The following is a 21,272-nucleotide window of genomic DNA, read 5'->3' as shown; positions in this document are numbered from 1 at the left end:
TAGCAGGGGCAGAGCCAGAGTCTGATCGGCCACCACCGGTGCCTCAAGATACAATCTGTCACGTGCACATCTCCTGTAGCAGGTGGAACTCTCTTCAGATAAGTCGAACCAGATGGGCTCAAAGACACGTGTGTAACCTTGGTAACACTCGTGTTTTTTTACATTGCAGATCTTTGTTTTCTCTCCATCTTGTTTAGTGAAGCATGACTTCCCCCCGTCAGATGCTTAAATTACAGAAGTCTTCTGTTATGTATGTTACAAAATAATTATCCATGTGTGTAGTGTTGTGAGCTTTCACATTTCACCTTCTCCAGCCCTTTGTAGCGGACTGGGCAAAATCTAAATCAAAGAGTTGATGCTGTACATGAAAACACTGCTTATGTCTGTTCTGAGCCCACATTAAAACCATTTTTACCAAATGTGTGCTGCCTGGTGAAGGCAGTTTGTCCTGCTGAGGGACAGGCAGGCCACAGGTCTCACAACAGAACACACGCTGGGATTTGGTGGGGGTTAGTACCACTCCACACATCTCACTGTCAGTGTGAGATGTTGCATGAATTTCATCACAGCAACTCATGTGACTCAGGACTCCTCAGCGTCTCCAGACTGTGGTCTGTGTGAACCCGCTCTTACCACTGCCACTCTGGTGTCCTCTAGTGAATGTCTATTGAGCTGCACAGTGTTGGGCTGTGAGGAACCTTTGTAGAGGATGTCAGGGCCTCCTGCAATCTGCTTCCTACAGTTTGGTCAGAAACAACCACATCAGGGGCTGCTGTCATTTGTTAGAGCTCTGACAGTGTTCCTGCTGTCCCTCCTTGAACAAGGGAGCAGATACTGGTCCTGCAGCTGAGTCGTTGACCTGGTACAGCCCCGTCCATCTACTCTACACCGGTGTAACGGCCCGTCTCCTGGTGTCTCTGACGGTGCTGGGAGACACAGCTAACCTCGTGTTACTGCACTGAACGTGCACCAAATGGACTTCTTAGTGCTACCAGCAGTGACAAGGATACTAGCAAAATCATCACTAGTTCCCTTCATTATTTCCCAGGCAGTTCCCATAATGTCCAACTCTTACTTTACATATAGCTTTAACACCAATTGTGACTTGTCGTCGTCGTCGTCGTCGTCGTCGTCATCATCATCATGTAAGTCAATCTGCTGCTAATCTAAAGAATACATTTTTCTAATGTGAGGAACGAAACAAATATTTTGCTTTAAAAACTGTTTATTCAGTCACATAAACACATCCAAACATTAGAACATCTACTGCCAATAAAAGAAACGTAAAAAGTGATTTCCCAGAACATTACATTTCACTGATTTGTTCTTAAAGAAAACAAACAAGGTGCTGTGGACTGGTACAGTACTGTTCGAAAACCCCTGCACTGGAAAACATTCCGTTTCTCAATGAAATGGTTTTGTTGCAGTCTTTCAAAGTGTCACCTTCTATTCTCAAATTGTCAATTACTCAACTCAAAAGCAAAATAACTGAAGGTTTTAGACGATTTTGAATGAGCACATCAAACAACAAACCCGCGATGTGATGTGATGTCTGTCTGCTGTAACTGAAGCAGGGGGAATGTGAACACACAGATAGCAGGTCTGTCTGCAGATAGTCCCTCTACTCTTTCCTCTGAAACATGGACCTGTCCGTTGCCACTAACAGTGATCCACTTCAAACTCATCTAAGTAGTAGAACAACAGAATAATGATTTTACTTTACACAGAAACGTCATAATACTATTCTTCCATTAATAACAATGGGTACTAATGAGAGAATAGTATTGTTAAAAACAAAACAGACTGCTGGTAAAATCAACTGACATTTACTTTGTAACTGGTCTGAAAACTAACACATTTGGTCATGGTATAATTACCATAAGAGCTTTCAAACAAACGTAACATACAGTTTAAAAGTACTCCCACTCTTGAACACGTTCATTTACATTCCTGCTTAAACTGACAATGCTGCTTTACACATGTGAACAGGCTCGTCTTCAGATAAGGGAGCACTCAATTCAAAAGAAAGCAATGCTCATATTCCGTTTTTTTGTTTTGTCAATTCTAATTCAGACCTTTCTGGCTTCCCCACCATATATTAAATATGTGAAATAGCTGGCAGTGGAGTTTGTGTGGGGTTATCTGAAAAGGAAAAATTTGTTTGCTTTTTTACTGTGGGACAAAACAAGCAATCTGAAGACCTGAAGTCTGCGATGGATAGTTCTCAACCAAACTAAAGATCGGCTAATTGAGAAAGAACTGGTAGACTGTTGACATGTGAGTCAGCTGCAGAACTGTAGTTGGTGGTAGAATCAGTTCATTGTTGCCGTTTACGAGAAGAAAAAGACAAGAATTGAGTGTGAATCTTTACGAGACAAAAAAGCCTAATGATATAAGCAAAATGGGGTAAAAATCACAACCTTCAAATTCCTAAATGTATCAAATTTTGAAGGGTGCAAAGTTAAAACTTTCTTCACCAAGCAGCATTTGGAGAACAGAATTTAAAATCTCATGTAGACCAAACCGTTAAAAACCTTATTTTTCCACAAAGAAGAACATTACGAAAGCTTATTCAGGCTGACAGGGCTAAGTTGTCCTATGTCTGTTCCCTCTGGTCTGCACACAGAATCTCTATCAGTAGTTCCTCTGATGGTTGTACAGTAGAGCTGACTTTATGATCTGATATGACACACTGCGTGATTTCTAACCAATACAAGGGAACCTAGCTACAGGTGGAGAACTCTGACACAACACACACTCACACCTTTTCATTCAAATCCATCAGCATCCACTGAAAAGATGAGTCGCTCTTAGATTGTCCTGACAGTTTGTTGATTAACCGTGAACAGTGTTAGACACTACAAGGTGCTGTGGCTGCAATGATGATGAAAAATTAGGACTGTGTGCAAATTAGAAACTTCTTACTATGACATCTGTACTCTACAGCTGGGCAAGGCGAGACAAACCAAACACACAGACACACAGACACAGACACACAGACACACACACACTAGACTTAGTGTGGTACAACTGCAGCCTGTTCCTCCCTGTGTTGTCATTTCATACTAGGAGAGGCCTCATTGTGCTGGTCGCTCAGCGGGTCAATGCAGCTCTCTTACTCCTGGGTTGAATTGTGTGTCATCTTTAGTGAACACAGTGATGATCTTTCTAGTTGAAGGGTATATGTTACAAAATCTTCCACACAAACGTGCACACTTCCATGCACACCATACCCAACAGTAGTCCCCACTTTCTATCTTGTTGCATTTTCAAACATCTACCACTTCTTGTGCCCTGTGCCCTCTGACTACAGGTTAATCGTGACTGCCGACAGAATCGCTGCTTGTCCATGTGCGGTGGTGAACTGAGAAACGTTATTAACTCCATACTCTCAACTAGCATGTCAACAAATGTCGTAACTGTATTTACAATCTGAATATGAATGTGTCCTTTTCATTTACATCCAGCCCTTTCAGGAGTGAAGCGACGCAAGTGTGTGTATGCAGACCGTGGGGGAAGGTGTTCAGCACTGTAACACAATGTACTGTGACTAAATCAAGGCCAAGTGATTTGTAAGAAGACCCTGAGAGTGAAGTCCTCGTTATTCGACTGGATGTTTGAATCTTACAGTGATTCTGACTGTTGTGCGTCTATCTGGTGTTTTAGATTCGCAGTGTGTCTGCTCCTGGAGGACTTGTACGAAGGCACAAATACCAAATCAAGGTCTCAAGGCAGTTTTACTGCTTGTCTATGCTTACAGTTGCTGCAGCAGGTCCCAGATCAATGATAAAAGTATTTTTTTCTATGACTGCAGCATTGTGTATGAAGGTAAATCTTGCTCTATAAAGACTGGGTGGTGATACTGAGTAACTGCAACTTTTGTGTGCGTGTGGGTTTCTACAGTGTGCGATGCAGTGTGTGCGCGTCCATCTCGAGTCCGTTTCTTTGAAATCTTTACACCGAGTCCTCATCCATCCTGGCAACATCATCCAGCGTGACAGCTGCCGCTGCGTCGTTCCCGTCTGGTTTTGACGATGGGGGCTGTTCCAACATGGCAGCACGCTCTTCTTTGGGCTCTTCCCGCTCTCTCCTCTCCTCTGCTTTCCTCTCTCGTTCCAGCATGCGGTAGTTGATACCCATTCCCACAAAGAGGAAGACACTGGCGACAAGGAGGATGATGCCGCAGGATATGTAGGTGTAGTTGTAGTGTTTGTAGGTGTCATAGAAACTACCTGGAGTGGGACAAGAGAGATACAAATGATATGAATAATAGTGTGGATCAATGTTTTTATTTTAAAATTCAGCTGGCATTCTGTCATAACTGCACATCATGTTGACTTTTTTTTTTAATTTAAAACATTTACATTTTATAGACTCTTAATTTAGAATGTGATTGACAGATAAGTTAATTCAAATCAAAGCCCTGATCTGTTGTTAAACACATGCATCAACATCAAGAAGTTCGTACACTAGGTTTAATGTGGATCATCAAACTGGGTTGCTCCCAATTCTCATACAGCCGTATGTGTGTGACATTATAGTTAATGCTAGGAACCAGGGAAAATATATTAAAATACACCCCCAAAACACAAACCCCTTTCCTGTGATGCATGTTGAATGTCTTACCTGTCAGAGGTGGGCCCAACAGCACTGGTATACACTCCACTATCGTGACCAAACCCACTGCTGAGGAGAACCTCTGGGCTCCCACCAAGTCCATCAGGGTCTCGAACAACACTGCACTCAACCAGCCAAAGGCAAAACCAAAGAAGATTGCATAGACCACAAACCCAGTGTAGTCCACCGACAGCGGTGCCAGCACATGACACACTCCATTGTAAAGAACAGCACCAGCAAAGTAGTACTGCACCCTGGGACGGACCCACTTGGTGTTAGCCAGTAGGCCCATGGAGGGTCGGGCAAACATGTCAACAAATGCAAGGACTGACAGCAGGAAAGCTGCCTTTTCTTTGCTGATGTCATTACTCTTGGCATAGCTGGAGAGGAAGACAAGTGGAGCGAAGAGACCGAAGAACATGATGACGTTGCCCATGAGGTACAGAAGGAAGCCACGATGCATGAACAGTGTCAGGTCGATGAAGGAGTTGATGGTCTGTATGACTGTCTTACGCTGTGGCTGTACTGAATCCACAGCCTTGGCAGCTCCCGCCTCAGAGTTTGGCTTGGCTGTCTGAGGTTTTGGCCCAATGGGGCGCATGAGGGAGCCAGCCACACAGCAGTTGAGTAGAAGCCCTCCCAGGATGAGGAAGCTGCCTCTCCACCCAAACTCATCATACATCCAGGTATTGATAGGTGCAAGGGTGGATAAAAACACGGGGCTGCCTGCCATGGCAATGCCGTTGGCAATGGGCCGCCGCTTGTAAAAGTATTTACCAATCATCGTGAGGGCTGGATTCAAGTTGAAAGCCAGTCCCAGACCTGGAAGAAGAGAGTGTGATTGAGATCAAAACAGTGTTAAATGAGGAGAAGATAATCAAATTAGGATTATTTTTCTACCCTTTGTCCCCCCTCAACTTTCTGTTTGCTCAGCGCTAAATAGAGAGACTAATTGGTGAACTAAGTATAGCATTTAGCAGCTAAAGAGATATTTCCCTCAGGAGATACAGCGCAACAAATTATAGACTTCAGAGTATTTTTGTTGCATTTGCAGGTTTGTATTTGTTCTCCATGGGATTTGTAAAGACAAACATGACATTTAGTTAAAAGATGAATGAGTTACGGTTAACTGCAGCTGGGGTTACACATAAATATCTGAAAGATCACAGTGGAGTACAAATATGTTTGATAGACTGTAGCTGTTCACTACTTTAAGATATAATAGTTACAAACAGAACACAGGAGTACAATTCACATTTCAATAAAGTGATCTAACAATAAAAGAATAGCCTTCTAGAGAACTAAGCAAACCACAAGAAAATAACAAATATACAACTAATTGGTAATTGTACAATTTGTATATATTGATCAGTTATTTATCTCAACACTGTAAATTACAGAACATTTGAACCAAAGTCAGTCAAAAAGCACTGTGGTTCAGCATCAAAGACAACATTTCAGTGCAGCTGGAAATGGGTGAAAACACAAACCTCCCACGACTCCTATGAAGAAGTAGAGCTGCTCCACAGTGTTACAAAAAGAGGCTGCAATAAGTCCTGACCCTGACAGGCAACCACCGAGGATGATGACTGGTCGACTGCCAAATTTGTTCACAAGGATACTACTAATTGGGCCTGGAGGGAGAGAGGAGGAGAGAGAGAGTAAGAACAGTAAGCCCACAGCAGCGTTGGGCTGTTGATCCTTACTTAGCAACCTGATAATCAGTTAGTCTATAGTAAAAAATAAAACATTAATGAAAACAATCTATAGCTGCAGGTCTCTTATGGATTGGTGGTTTATTTTTGCTTTTTTTTAGTTTTTTTTTTAGTTTTTTTTTTTTTTTTTTAACTACACAACAGAACGTGTCAGACCTATTTAATCCATTACTGATCAACACTGACAGTAACAGAAAATGCTCAGTGAACTAAATAAGCCCTATTCATGCCTCGTCTTCCCCAATTCACATCGTTTAATTGGCCACCAGCAGGTGGCGCTATGATGCCAGAAAATAAACACAGAACAATCTAACATATACAGTTACATGATAAAGGACGGGTCCAGAATTTCAAAATTCAAAAGTAAATCAGTCTCCAGAACTTCACCACGCCTTCAGTAAATCAAATATACCAGATAACCTGTGACACATGACAAACAATTTTTTTTTCCTGTTTTCTCCTGTGAACATAAAGAACACCGCTCCCTGTGACCAAGATTCAGGCGTGTCGTGCGTTTGTGGCTAGTCACATGTACAACTTTTAGGGCAAAGTTGGGGGCAAACAAAAACTCAATTCCTCGATTCCTGTAAGGAAGAAGGATCTGACCAGTAATGCACGTCTGGTAGACTACCTTCTAAGCTGGAGGTTTCAAAGGACATGATCTGTCTTCCCTCTCCTGCAAGTCTCTTACAACAGGACTTACCACCCAGAGAGGGGAGGGGAGTGGAGGAGGCTAGGGAGTCCACGTGTCTGCTTGCGTGCCAGACTCACTATGAATGGGCCTTCACATGAATCCAGACTGACACTGGCTCTGCACGACGGGAATACAAAGTAAAGGCCTATACAGTCTGTACGGGAACTCCATGTACAACCATTCTACATTAAAGAACAGATACAGAAAGAGTGAGACGATCTTAACCTAATCTGATCAATACATTAGTGAATTAGCCAGAAAAAAAAAATCTGCCGTTAATATTTAATGATTTGACTCGTGTGTTGCAGAGGAACTCATAGCTGTGTTGCTTTTCCCTTTAATGGTAGAACTAGCATAAATCTCTCATTTTCCAGGCCTAATCATATCAATATCCTATAATGCCTCAGACTTACTGTATTAACACAGGAACAACAGCAGCTGATGATGATTGTCCGATTACCCCAAAAAAGTTACTGACAGATTAATCAGTAATGTAAATTGTGGTTAAGTGCAGCGAGAGAGCAAACACAAGTGATAGTTCTATATTTTTAGAAAACACACTGGGTTTAGTATCATCAGCAGGGTGCTCTCAGTTGGCATCCATTTCCTCACAACCAGCCTTCCTGGGACCTTCTCACAGACCATGGTGGCTTTGCCCTTGAAACTTGGCAGCTGATGACAAAGGCCGGGGGCACTCTGGAAGCACGAGCATTCACTCACGCACTCACTAAATACCTCTCCTGGACACCTCATCCCTGTGTTGTGTCTATCGCCGAAGGTCAGGGGCACAGAGTGCAGGGGCACAGAGCCTGTGTGTTGGCAGGCTGCCATGTTCGGGGCGGTGGGTTTTCCATGATAAAAGAGGCTTGTGGTGTAGTAAAACGCACAATGTACGCAACATACTGCAGCATTTCTTCTGAGCACAAAAATGGACCTTCACAAGGACATCAATGAATATGCTTCAGCTCAGCACTCACGCACACATCAACAAATCAGTAGTGACAGTCTTTGTTGCTATCTGGCAAAACACAAAGAGGGCAGTGAGTGGGGTTCTCAAAGATATTATATAACCCCCCCACTCCATTTGCTCTGCTGTCACGTGGAAAGAATAGAACACAGGAAATCAAGGACCTAACACAGCAGTAAACCCATCGGCAAGTGTTCTAGATGTTATTCACTCATTACGTAGCAAATGTCAGCAGCTGGTGATGAGTCAGTCCTAGCAGGAATTAAACAGAAGAGAGACAGGAGAAACAGCTGACTGTATTTGCCCCAGTTGCTGTGTCTCCACCCTCTACATGACCCATTAAAACCACACCCTCCAGCTAAACTGCACTTTTAAAAAGGAACAGTTTGACATTTTTCGGGAATATTCTGGTTTGCTGCTTTTCAATCAATAACACTCTTGTTTGTATATGTGTGGTTCTTATGAAGCTAGAGCCAGGATGTGATTTGCTTTGCTCAACCAGAAAGGAGTTCTGCATGAAAAGTGAATCTCTCATTCATTTGAGAGGACTGCGTTGTTTTCACACAGAGTTACTGCTAGACATGGGAGCAGTATCCTCATTCGAATGCTCAGACAGGCCAAACAGGAGTTGTTTCATGCCTTCAGGGAAACAAGTGAAAACAATTTAGTGCCGTCATTGTGACTGTGAAATGTCTTAATACCTAAATCTTACTAACACAGAAATGAGGAATGATCAGAGAGAACACAACAAAAAACAAAAACAAAAAACATCTTGTTTTGCACACAGTCTCTCAGCATTTGCTGTGTTGAACACTTCAAAGTTCAACATAACTTAAGCCCTTTCACCAAGCATTATACATTTTATCCTGCAGCTCAGTGACTTAGCACTAATGACCACGTAAACCTCACACCATGAGCGTCACCACATATAGCCTTCTTCCACACAGTGCTGTAAAAGTGCATTGCTCCAAACATTTCAGGAGATTATAAATTATGTTTTATAACAACAATTAAACCATGATGAACCAGCAGAGAAGTTTCACCTGAATTTGCAGCTCCGTGTGGCTTTATGGAGATTTTGAGCACATTGTTTTGTCAGGTCTGCAATTTACTGTTCTGGTTCACTCTCTCAGAGCAGCAACAGGTGACTGTTTTCATTGGAAATGCTAAAAGCCACTACCTGCTTGGTACCCAACAGTAGACTGTATAAGGATGATGGGGCCTCAAGCAGCTACAGCGCCAAATAGGGGTCTGTAGCTTCCAACAAGTCAAATTTAAGACTTTTTTTACACAACTTTCAGTGCAAGAACCAACTAAACCAGAATGACAGCATCACCGCTTTGAAACATGGCGTATTTCAACTAAATGCAATCTACTGAAAAACTCTTGTCACTATAGACTGGCAGTAAGTTGTCATGGGTAAATCTTTTCCCCAAAAAACACAACTTAAGATAACATTAAGCACACATTTGGTAACAAAAAACCTAAACTTTGATTTTTAAGAAACATTACCATTTATTTAAATTTTGGTGAATACAACTACGTGTGTGAAAAAGATGTACAGTAAGGCTGTTGTAGCTCCAGAGGGAGCTGTGTGAATTACCTGACTCTGTAACTGTTTGATACAGTGTTTACTAAACTGGCAGCTGAGATCAATTCAGCTCTTTTATCTTCTTGGGTTTATTTCATCCCTTCAAACTAATGAATAGAAGGGAAAAGCCAAACTCATTTCACATCTTCTTTCTCTCTTATGTGCAGCATCCTGTGCAATAACTGGTTCACACACTACTAGCATTACTCAGCTGTCGCAGACGTCATTCAGTCACAATGAAGTCATCAGTGTGCATGGGTGTTTTTCCCCACTTCTGGGTAAGACAGTGTGTGTACGTGCGCTGTCTCATGTAACCTGTCGGTGAGTAATACAGCTGTGATAATTTTTGCCTAGGTTTGGCCGTCAGGTCCTAAAACTTTTATTTATAAAAACAGAACAGGTAAAGCTTGTACAAACATGTAATACTTGTCATGTCTGAGCTGTGAAACCTGAAAGAGAGAAATCTATAAATGAGGAAGGAAAAAGAAACCATTCTAACATCTGGCTCCTATTACACAACTTTGACTCCTCCCCTTTCTTCCTCCCTTGGCACTTCTCTCTCCTAAACGCATAGACCTGTGTGTAAAAGTGTAGATGAACACCCAACTCTGAAAAGGGTGAATGAATGCGTGAGGGAGGGAGACCATTTTAAGATTTGAACTGAAAAGACAGAGGCAGCAAGATGGCAGTGTTTATAAGTCGTGAACTTGCTTTGTGTCTTGAGAGAAATGCGACCTGAAACCTAACCTGAAACCGGATCAGTGTCTTTCTTATATCCTGCCTTCAATTGTAAATGGAAAGGTCTTTGTTGTTGTATTGTAAATACAATAATGAAGACTGAAACAGCTCAACAAAAATTACAGAACCTTGGTAGACATTCAATTCAGCCTGAGTTGTACTTCGTGTTGGGTGCTAATAAGCTAGATTTAGGGTGCCAACATGCTGAACACAATAAATATACCAGCTAAACATCAGCACCAAGACTGAGCACTACAAACAAATTACCATTCTCATTGTGACCAAATCTGCTGATTATTTTGTCAACTAATCTGTTTATTGTGTGGCCATAAAAATGGCAAGTCTATCATACTTTGCAAAAACCAAAGAATGCCGTTTTCCAAAATGTCTGTCAGTTCCAACCCAGAAAATATTTGGTTTACTGTGAAAAGCAAAAGCTGCCTGCACTTTCTCACATAATACAAGCCACAACCACAGAATCTATGATTTTAATTAAACTATAAAAATGTACTTCCTTCCAATAACACATTTATCTGTGCAGTCCTCTCTTTTTTTTTAACTAAATGCATTAAGTGTACTTTCGTATTCAGTCATTTACAGTGAAAGCTACCCATTTATAAAGCAACTAGAGAATTTAGAATTTAGTATGCACCTCCTATTTTAGCATACTGTACATTTTGAAAATACATATAGGAAAATTATTTAGTTCATTCAGTGTTTGCTTTCCTTTCCTTGTTTTTCCTCCAATGGCTTTAGCGGGATTAGAGTACATCAAACATTTTCAGATACTTTATCAGTGAAACTATTTATTAGTGAATTATTTGCAGATTAACCGATTATGAAAGCTATTGTTAACTGCACCTACAAAAATAATATACGCTTTTTATACAGTACACTCAAGGCTTTACTGGATGTCAAATGGACCCCTATTATAATTTGTTCACTTAAACGTTAAAGTCTTTTCAGTTGATCAGTTTGGTTAAAGGCACAGTCTATTCAGTGCTATGAACCATGTAAAAGTACTTCAACATGAAATAAGAAAACCAGTTCTAACAGTCAACACTCACCTCCTCCATACATCACTGCCAACATGATGGAAGAGATCCAGGACACCTGACTAGGTGTGGCATCGAAGATGACCTCTATCTCTTTAAAGAACACAGTGATGGATTTTGGGAAGGCATATGAGAAGCCAATGGAGATGAAGGCCCCGAATACCACTGCCCATCCCCATCCACCCTCTGGAGGGGTGTACCCCACAGGACCACCCACTGCTGGAGGCATGCCTGATCAAAATTATGTAGAAGAAGAAGAAGTAGGAGAAGGAGACTGAGTCAAATGCCGCTTCTGGTGGACAGCTGAGCTTCAAAGGACTGGATAAGACCCGAGTTGGGATCAGCAATCAAAATAGGACCTGCGGAAGAGATAAAGCAGACAGCTTGAGAATTAGAAAAGCAACAAGTGTGTATATTTATTGTTTGGTTACACCTTACATATCAATACACAAAAATGAGATCATGAGGACTTGGTGAACATGAGAGCATGGGACTCCCTGTGTTATCCTTCTTCAGAGCTACCTAAACTACGCCTACATCTACAGACCCGTGTGTGTTTGTTCAAAGGTATCAAAGCCCGTTCTGGTATCAGTACCAATAAAGAACTATTCTACAGGCTACATTTGACTCAGAACCGTTAGTAAGAACCTTAACAATGTCTCTGTTGTATTGTGTCCATGCAAACAATGACAATGAACCAATCTGCACAATTAATTTCTGCCATTGTTGATTTTATTATTTCCACCTCTGCCTACTGTGTTACTATGACATGCCAAAAGGCACCAACATCCAACCCATTATCTTCAGGAAAATACACCAAGAAATTGTCAAAAAAAGTTTCATTGTATTTCAGCTCGACTCAGGGCCAGATTAACAAGAAACACATTAGCAGTTTACCAATACTCCACCAAGCACCAGGAAGCAACTTGGCTCTACTCACAACAGTAGTTTGCCAAACCTTTCACCCTTTTTAAATATATATATATATAAAAAAAAAAGTCTGTAAAGGCCAATACTACACTAAAAAAAAAAAGGCAGTGTACGAACTGAATGCAAAAATAACACAAACAACTTATCCAGCGACTGAGCACTGACAGGCTAACCTCATCTTACAGCCTGCTCCTCTAAGCAGCTTGTAACCAAATTGGTCCACAACTGTTGTTGAACTAGTGTAAGTGCAACATTTCATTAAACACTTCAGTGACATTTATAGCCAATATCTCTGGGCTTCTTCCATCAACACATCTAACATGTCCTCTTTTTCCCAATTTAGGCCACACATAACTGAGCTATTTGTGGTTTTCTTTTGGGTTGTTTGGGTCATTTATCTTAAAATGGACAACAAAATACACATTTAAATACTAAACAGGGACCTCAAATTGTCTGCAGGTAATATAATAGCAAAAATGTTTGAGAAGAAATTGGAAGAAAAACTGTATTCACAATATTCTAAAAAGGTATTAAGAGGGGATTCTGCTAAGCTTGTCGTCACTAATGAACAGCCAGGGGTCATGCCCCCTTACATGGCGTTTAGCCTGGGTCATGCTGTAAACAACCATGCTCCACCAATCATTACACTGGCAAGTCTATTACAGTAACTGGTTAACTTATCTGTCACATTGCATGCACACATTATGCGCTGCTGATGCTCATTGAGGAACTGTTACTAATACAAGTGCCAGTTTGACACGCACACCAATATCAAAAATTACCATATAGTTGAATCAACAACTCCCTATAAAATGCATTTATACCAATTAACCAGGATGCTGGTTTGGAAATGATGTGTACCAACTGTGTGACAGTTAACAATCTTATCTCCACTTCCTCACACTTAGGAGGAAGACTAGTAGGTTGAGATAAAGCCCTAACAAATCCCTGCTGGTCCGCACTTTACAGAATGCCAACATGCTGCACATTCAGTAGAGGACCTAAGCTTGATTTATGCTTCTTTGTTCAAGTTACAGCTGTGATGTAGGGGTACGCAGCTAAGTGCTCTTATAGGTACAGTGGAGATGCTAGCAGAAGCATAAATTAACGTTCAGGAGATGGGTTACATTACAGTACACATGTAAACAGATAAGTGTAATATACATTAACCACAATTTCAGAAAAATCAAGTTCAACATCTCCCTGTTTCAACTGCATAAAGATATCTAAATGGCATATTGTACATACACAAAAACAGGGAAATACTGTTGACCGAGTCATGATTACTGGAAGGTTTTGAGTCCCCAGTTCCCAAAACCATAAATTACTGATGTAACATTGGAGTAGAAAGATGTGAATCACCTTAAACCTTAGGACCCAACTCCCAGAACAGGGGTAGGGTGACTAAAGTGGTCAGATGGTAAAAACAGAGATTGCTAAAGGGTTCAATTGATATGCACCTAATCTTTGTTACTCCAGCGATCAAATACAGTACTTGCACCAGAAGATATTCAAACAGATGACGTTAGGAACATCCAGCTCACAAAGACAGTTCCACTTCCTCCTTACTTGTCTCTTGTGACGCTGCAAAAATACCAAACATTCATGGCAACAAAACAGCTGGTGCACAGCACAGATTTCGACATGGGTCCTAACAGTCATAAAACATCTTTGGTGAACTGTATGTCCTGACTGCTCCTGTGCAGTTTGTGGAAGTGCAGACCACGGAAATCATCACCACAGACTATGGGCGCGTAGCCTGTAAACCGTTTCAGTATGTACTAAGGAGAGCACAGAACTGTTCTTGGTCAAAAAGCCAAGGGACTTTAAGTCAAAACATCTGTCACCCGATACAGAGCTTAATATCTTTGAAAAGAGAGCAGTGTAATGTCAAATAGAAAATCTGCTTCCATTAATGGTAAATGATCTGTACTTATATAGCGTTTTTCTGCCTCACTGACACTCAAAGCGCTTTTACACTGCGTTTCATTCACCCAGTCGCACACACAAACTGACACACCAATGGCAGAGCTGCCATGCAGCTGACCTGACTCACCAGGGGCAAGTTGGGGTTCAGTATCTTGCCCAAGGGCACTTTAACATGCGGCAGGAGAAACCGGGTTAGAACCACCGACCCGATGATTGGTAGAGCACAGCCACCCCCAAACACTAAAAAAGTACCTAATTAGCCATGAAATGTTGGGAGGGGTGAGAAAAGGCATTCAATTTAACAAAATCTTCTATTAGATCAGACACCATGACCCTGACCTTTATTGCATTCTGTTTGTGGAAGTGTGTAACTTGTTTAGTGGCAGGTTGTCTAAGGACAACAGAGTGAGACTGGCAAACATTTGTTGTCCTTCTCATGTTGCTCACAGAGTACACTGCACAAAGCCCCTCATCCTATGACCTTACTGACACACAGCCATGTGCGCTGTCACATGCTTAGCCAAACTGTGGCTGTCACTCAAAACTTTGATCTGTTACACCAAAATTCAACTGTGTTTCTCAATTCACATCTGCTGGCAAAAACAAGTCCTAAAAGAAGTGACCTACACGTCAGAGCTAAGTGAACCAGGAGCACTGGATCCTGACCTCAGTCACAGCATGGCCTTCCTGTTCTGAGAAGGTATATAATGAATTGGGGTTTAACGCTGCACCGAGTCCTACAGGAATCAGTCCGGTCAAGGCACAGGCTGCATCAACTTAAACACAAAAAGGTACTTTTTTAAGTGGCTATTTTAAAACAAGTTCATTTATGATGCTTCCCCTAGAGTTAAAGGCTAGACTAGAGCATGATTAGTCAAATTCATTCATTAATTCAATTCAATTCAGTTCAGTTTTATTTCTTTAGCGCCAATTCACAACAGATGTTATCTCAAGGCACTCTATTTGCTTGCATTTTTTGGGCTTTTTTGCCCCACCTTCAAACGTTTGACACTGGTTTAATAAATATTCAAGCTCCACTCTTTAGGAGGTCACATGCTGTTGCCTACTATAAAGAGGCGACTTCATTTCTGGTCACAGTGGCCTGATTAGGCACATTCGTGTGAACTCTTGGAGAGTCACAAAGAAAACACGCTCATTCAGGGGTTTATTTAACTTTTTGTATTTTTTTTTTTATAAAGCCCGTTGTGTATTTTTATGTCCAGTAACACTAGAAATTGGTCCCAGATCAAGAAGAGTCGCCGACACATTTTAGTCATAACTCAAATTATATTGCTGAAATAAAGCTATTAAATGTTTCTTTGTGCGACACTTAGGGCTAAATCCCTAACTGAAAAAGCAAAGGTTTCACAATAAAATGACTTTTAGTTTTGGACTTTTGGTCAGACAAACAAAGGGCAAGTTAGAAGGATACCATGAAAAAACTTCATTACTGTTGAGTTGATTTTAAAGCCAGCTTTAAAAGTCCATTTGGCCAACCTGTACCCTTGTGTGGGACCAACAAACACTGGGGATTTGTCTATGAACAGAAAGGTCACTCAAGGACAGACTTTACACAGACACACCAAGCTTCTCAGTTACACATGGGAAAGAGATAAGTCATAACCAGATATCTTTTTCAGGCTGCTGGGGAATCTAATCTTAGCAACATCCACTGGACAAAATATACTTTCAATGAATTCTCTTTTATAGACCTTTGAAAGGGATCTCATATTTAATCTGCAATAACTGATTTTTTGAACACTTGGTGTCAACTTTTTTGGCTCTCTCATAAACATTAGTCCAATATTACCTCTCTTTTAGCTCTAGTTTCGTCTCTACCAACTCCTGAGGGAAATATTTGGCTCTTAAGCTGCTAAATGTTCTGCTGTGTTCACAAGCTAAGACTGTGTCAGTCTGCTGTTTCATGCTTTGAGTGCAGTGAGGGTGAAACTAAAACAGGAGAGATGTGGGCTGGACAGTTAAAATAAGTTAAGCTGTAGCGCTGGAGCTGAAGATTCAAGAGATAATTCTCTGTGGGTTCATCTCAACTAGAGCCCTCTTTAATATGGCCATCTGATAGACTTATGGAAAAAATATCAGTTATAGTCATTTATAAGAAGCCAAAGTTTCCATGACAATATGAAACTGGAGGAGAATTCATTGTTTCAAGTGGTAAACCTGTAACTACTTCCATTATAAACTCCATACGAACCACATACAAGCTCAGGAACAACAAGCACACAGTAGCAGACAGAACCCACATCAGCTGTTGAAATGGAGGCACAGTGGAGAAATGCGATATAAAGATCACAGTCCACTGTTAATGGGAAGAAAGCTTCACCAGCAGGAATAGGTTTATATTGCCACCTCCCCTGAGGACCAACTGCTCTGTGCTGGAGCATAGTTTGGTGTCTGTGTACTCCAGTAAAGCAGGACAGCTCCTGAAGGAGCTATCAATAAGGCCATTCATTCTACATGAACAAACGCTCCCCTTGCCAAAGCGTGTAGACGGGCTGGAACTACCTGCAATTCCTTTAACAACAAATAATAGTTTTTACACCAAAAATAGACATTGACAAAGTTTAACTTGAGGAGAAACACTGTCATGGCTATGATTAAAGATGATTTGTTTGTCTGGTCTGCTGGAGTTTCCAAAATGGACAAAAGACAGGATACAGAAGCCACTCACTGACAAGCAATGCCTTGGAAGGGAAAAGGGTAGAGAGTTAGAAGGGGTACTTGTCATCATCTCTGTGCATCAGGGAGTGTAATTTTATAGCATCACTATGACTGAAATATATTTCTTTCTTAAAGAGTGTTTTTTGTTGGGTTTTTTTTTGTTTTTTACACTCAGCTTTTGTGGGGTTAATACTTAAGAATACTTTTACAACTATCTTGTGTAATAGACACAAGCCCAGTACTAATGACTTAAACCTCATCAGCATGAACTAATACAATAAATCATTCTCACTCTCAGTAATCCTGAGTGCATTCCAAATATGCCCTTGCATGCTCCAACGTGCAGCTGTGTGTGTCTAATACATTAACTCACACGAAGAAACCCACTTGATGACACTAACTGGTCTGATCTGATAAGTGTATGAACTACTTTATGTAAAATAATTTCAAGTGATCACATGATTTTAGAGATTACCCAATTAGGCTGGGCGATAAAAACGATAACAAGATCCAACTTTTCCTTGATAGAACTTTTAGACTGGTCAATATAACTTTGGTAGAATTCATTCCATCCATGATACGAACAGCCAACGTAAACAGGAATAGTGCCGTGTAAACCAATCATGTAGCTGGAAAAGTTACAGCCACGTCAAGATAGGTTGACATAGTATCAGCCTTTAGCAACAAAATATACTAATGTTTTGGCTAATGTAGCATGTACAGCTGTATGTCAGGAGCAGGACTGAAATAAGAGAAAATGACGACAGAAAATGTTAACAGGAACATGAGTGACAGTGTTACCAAGGAAAGCATTTCATAGGACACAGCCAAAGAATCAAAAGACAAAGATAATGTTGGGGGGGGGGGGGGGGGGTCCAACAGCAACTGCATCAAAATAATGTTTATTACATAGATAGGTAATAACACTAGTCTTTTTACCATCTGAAGCAGCATTATCCTTAAGAGCATGCACAATGCAAGACTGGTCAATAATAACCAATTTAAGCACCTCCACCTATACCTATATTTTCTACTTCATCCTAAACCCTTGAATCTGCTTATGTATACATTGAATGATGAACCTAAAATGGTTTTAAAGTTGCTGACAGTTTCAGATGGTGTGGCATTATCCAAAAATGGTGTACTAAGACACATAGCTGCCCACAATCGCTCAAATAATAGGTTAACAACACTAGTCAGCGCTGTATAAGGCTGTATTTAAACTGTCCTGTCATAGCCTCATCATTAACAAGTCGAGGCAATAAAGTTTAGGCACAATATAGGCAAAATTAAAATTGCACAACAAGGTACTGAATGCGTGTTTGAGAGTAAGAGCATGTCCTAAAAAGGAAAAACAACAATAACAAATTAAGTAGGGTCGTTCAGGAGCACCCCTAGTACATTGATGAGCCAATTACAGAAATCAGAAATCCTGTATGTGTTGGATGAGTTGCTGTGAGTACATGGAAGCAGGGACATTGCATCCTATTAAAACCTCTTGAAACCTGCTCTATAGGCACAAAAATGTTTTAGGTTGCTTTCGCACCTACAGGATTTAGTTCAATAAAATCTGACTGAAGTTCATGTTCCCTCTTGGTGCGGTTCGTTTTGTCTGGTGTGAACACGGTAATCACAATCGAGTGACAACCGCACCGAGACCTCCAAAATGACATGGTCTCAATCCGAATCATTTAGCGAACTCTGGTGCGGTCCTGCTGGTGAGAACGCGTACCGAACCAAAACGGGACCAAACGCTATAAATCGCATGATTTGAGGACTTTGGGTAGTGTGTAGATTTTCCTCTTTTTTGTTTGTCCACCAAAAACATGCTGTCTGATTAATGGAGGACAAACGTGGAGACGTGAGGCGGTGAAGCTCCTCACAGACACCAGGTCTGATGACTCTGCAGGCGAAGTAACGTAATGAACAATAATCAATGGGATCAAGGACCAACCCGTGTTAACATTCATACTGTCACACAAACGTACAGTAGTCCTCAACATTTCACCTTCATCCTGTATTTACTTTTTAGTTCCCGCGGCACACACATCTGACCAATAAGTGAAGAGGACGTTCGAAGTGACGTGTTTTGGTTCGCTTGGATTTTTCTCGGTGTGAAACGAAACCAAACCGAGGAGAAATTGCTACAATGTTACAAACTCATCAACTGATTCGGACCCAAAGCAAAGGAATTAAGGTGTGAAAGCAACCTTATACTTTTTTGTTCTTTGTTTTATTCGCCTAAAGCAGTGCAAAGCCAGATGTTATTGCTGTGATTAGACTAGACCTCAGAAACACTCTCGTTATTCTTGTTTTACTGGTTCACAAGAGCAAAGTAAGCTCTTGCAGAAAATACACTAAATAAAAAAGTATGTACAACATACTAAATTAATAAAACACTCAAACCAACAGATGCATTTTACAGGAATGCATTTAAATTGATTTATCCCAAGTATTTGTTAACCATTGGATAAAATGAAGCTCCTTCCGTTTCTTAAAACCCTGCAGCCATCTGAAGGCAGTGGGAAAGATACTGATATATCAACAGGTTTTGGTTGCAGCCATTATGTGCATACATTATGAGCAAATTACACCATCTTGTTCCAAAATAACCAATCAGACTACTTAGTCAGGACTCAGTATCCTTCCTGTTGCATGTGATTACCTATGACACAATATGTAACAAAGTAAACTGAGAGCTGAGAAAGCATTAGATCAATGGGATGATACAGCTTAAATTTATTTTTCATGATTTATTAATATTTAGCAGTTGATTCGTCCGTTTTAAAGTGATGCTCACCCGAACATCCCCTCTGTTCTACACCTCTTGCTTGTTGTACTGCTGTACCTGGGATGCATGTGTCAAACACCCACTGTGCGCCCCCACCCAAAACCCGCTAACTTTTACCACTATTGATCTTTTCGCCTCCCAAAGCCTGATATCCAGATGACGCCTGCGCTGGCAGTATTTCAGTGCACAACATAACACATTTCCGCATTAAACCTGAAAGTGTCACTCTTCAAATCAAATATAAAATACTGATTATGTACGATCATCACTTTTTAAACAACAATCGGGGATACCCTCTACCCTCTATACGGGCTGATCAGTCGTTCTAGCACAGCGTGGACCGCATGGGAGCGCAGCGCGTGTGGCGGTTCGTGTCATCTATCCATTAAGGCCTGACCTTCCTATAACCAGCATGTCAAACTCATTCAGCTCTCTACAGAATCCACAGCTACCCCAACCTACTGAGGATGATACGGTTGCGGTCTGGCTCTACGCCGACCCCCTGGCTTGACCCGGAGCGACAGGCTGCTGAACAGAACACCACCGGTTCGTCAGAAGACGGGCTTCACGTGTGATGGTAAAAATAGCGCTGGTCAGCATCGCGCCACATTGAATGAAACTACGTAACTAACGTCAGCTCCAAAAACGGCCCTATAATATCGGTTATTTTAATCATATGCGTCCGTAACGAAAAGAACAAGAAACTCAACTGGCAGCTGACACACTGGGGAGCTCGAGCACACGTGAAGCTAATTGAGGAGCGGAGCTGGCTAATTTACTACTCGGCGTTAGCTAACTTAGCTGCTCACTGAGCAAGAGTTGAGATGGGAACAGAAAAAGAAACACAGCGTTTCACACAGCAGCCGCCTCTTTGTCTCAACAAACCACGCTGGGGGTAAAAACGTTAGTCCACCAAGCACTGGTTCACTCACCGCGGTTTTTCGGGTCAGTTGTGTCCTGTGGAGAGTCGGTTCGACGTGTACGAGAGGGGGCCGGCTAGTCCTTGCGCTTGACAGCGGCTCGGGGTACCACTGGCGATATCGGACAACTTCTGGATGGAGGTGGTGATGACACTACGACCGCGGCGCATGCGCATACGAGCCCTCCTTTTCTGAGAGGCAGTGGAGGAATCTGACAAAACGCACGTGCGTGTGGAGGTGGAGGGGCATGCGCGGTGAGTTCGGCTCGATGAGCGCTCTCAAAATGGAAGAACATACATTCCCATCATCACATCACATATTAGTCTGTTATTAAGTCAGGATTATTGAGACTGTCTCTCATAAGATAACGCTCAAGTGTTTCATAGTTCGTTTGCTATCTATTTGTACTGTGTATCATAAAAGTAGGCAACTTAATTCCTCCAGACCAGAGGAGGCAGGTCACTAAATACATTTACTCAAGTTAGTTTCATTGGTAGCCCCCAGCATTTGCTTGTTTATTGCTACTAAGTAAAGGCTTATTTTCAAAATTAATGTTGATGATTTTTCAAAGTAAATAGTCAGTAATCAGGTTTTTGAAGTGGTTCACTCCTTCTACATGCACTTGAATTCAACTTAGCAAAACCTG

The 21,272-nt window shown here is 41.4% G+C and overlaps 1 protein-coding gene across 1 annotated transcript; it reads right to left on the bottom strand.

Moving 5' to 3' along the window:
• Positions 1-1,792: 1,792 nt before the first annotated feature.
• On the bottom strand, positions 1,793-20,801 carry LOC113166909 (monocarboxylate transporter 1-like). The gene is made up of 5 exons (XM_026367130.1): positions 20,639-20,801; positions 11,390-11,736; positions 6,108-6,251; positions 4,627-5,439; positions 1,793-4,232 (listed from the first exon to the last, which is right to left on the bottom strand). Exons 2-5 carry the CDS (start codon positions 11,604-11,606, stop codon positions 3,955-3,957), a joined length of 1,452 nt encoding a protein of 483 aa, XP_026222915.1. The 5' UTR covers positions 11,607-11,736; positions 20,639-20,801; the 3' UTR covers positions 1,793-3,954.
• Positions 20,802-21,272: the final 471 nt, after the last annotated feature.

The sequence above is a fragment of the Anabas testudineus genome, chromosome 7, assembly GCF_900324465.2.
Source record: "Anabas testudineus chromosome 7, fAnaTes1.2, whole genome shotgun sequence".
In the NCBI taxonomy this organism is placed as follows: domain Eukaryota; kingdom Metazoa; phylum Chordata; class Actinopteri; order Anabantiformes; family Anabantidae; genus Anabas; species Anabas testudineus.
Note: the sequence above shows the minus strand (reverse complement) of the source record. Positions and strands in the feature narration are given on the sequence as shown.

What these genes read in the sequence shown, in the direction of transcription:
- LOC113166909 (XM_026367130.1), bottom strand. Translation starts at nt 11,606, where the DNA reads ATGCCTCCAGCAGTGGGTGGTCCTGTGGGGTACACCCCTCCAGAGGGT. An exon ending in CTTCATAGGAGTCGTGGGAG is followed by an intron (nt 5,440 to 6,107) that starts GTTTGTGTTTTC and finishes CTCTTCTTCCAG; the next exon opens with GTCTGGGACTGGCTTTCAAC. An exon ending in GTTGGGCCCACCTCTGACAG is followed by an intron (nt 4,233 to 4,626) that starts GTAAGACATTCA and finishes GTCCCACTCCAG; the next exon opens with GTAGTTTCTATGACACCTAC.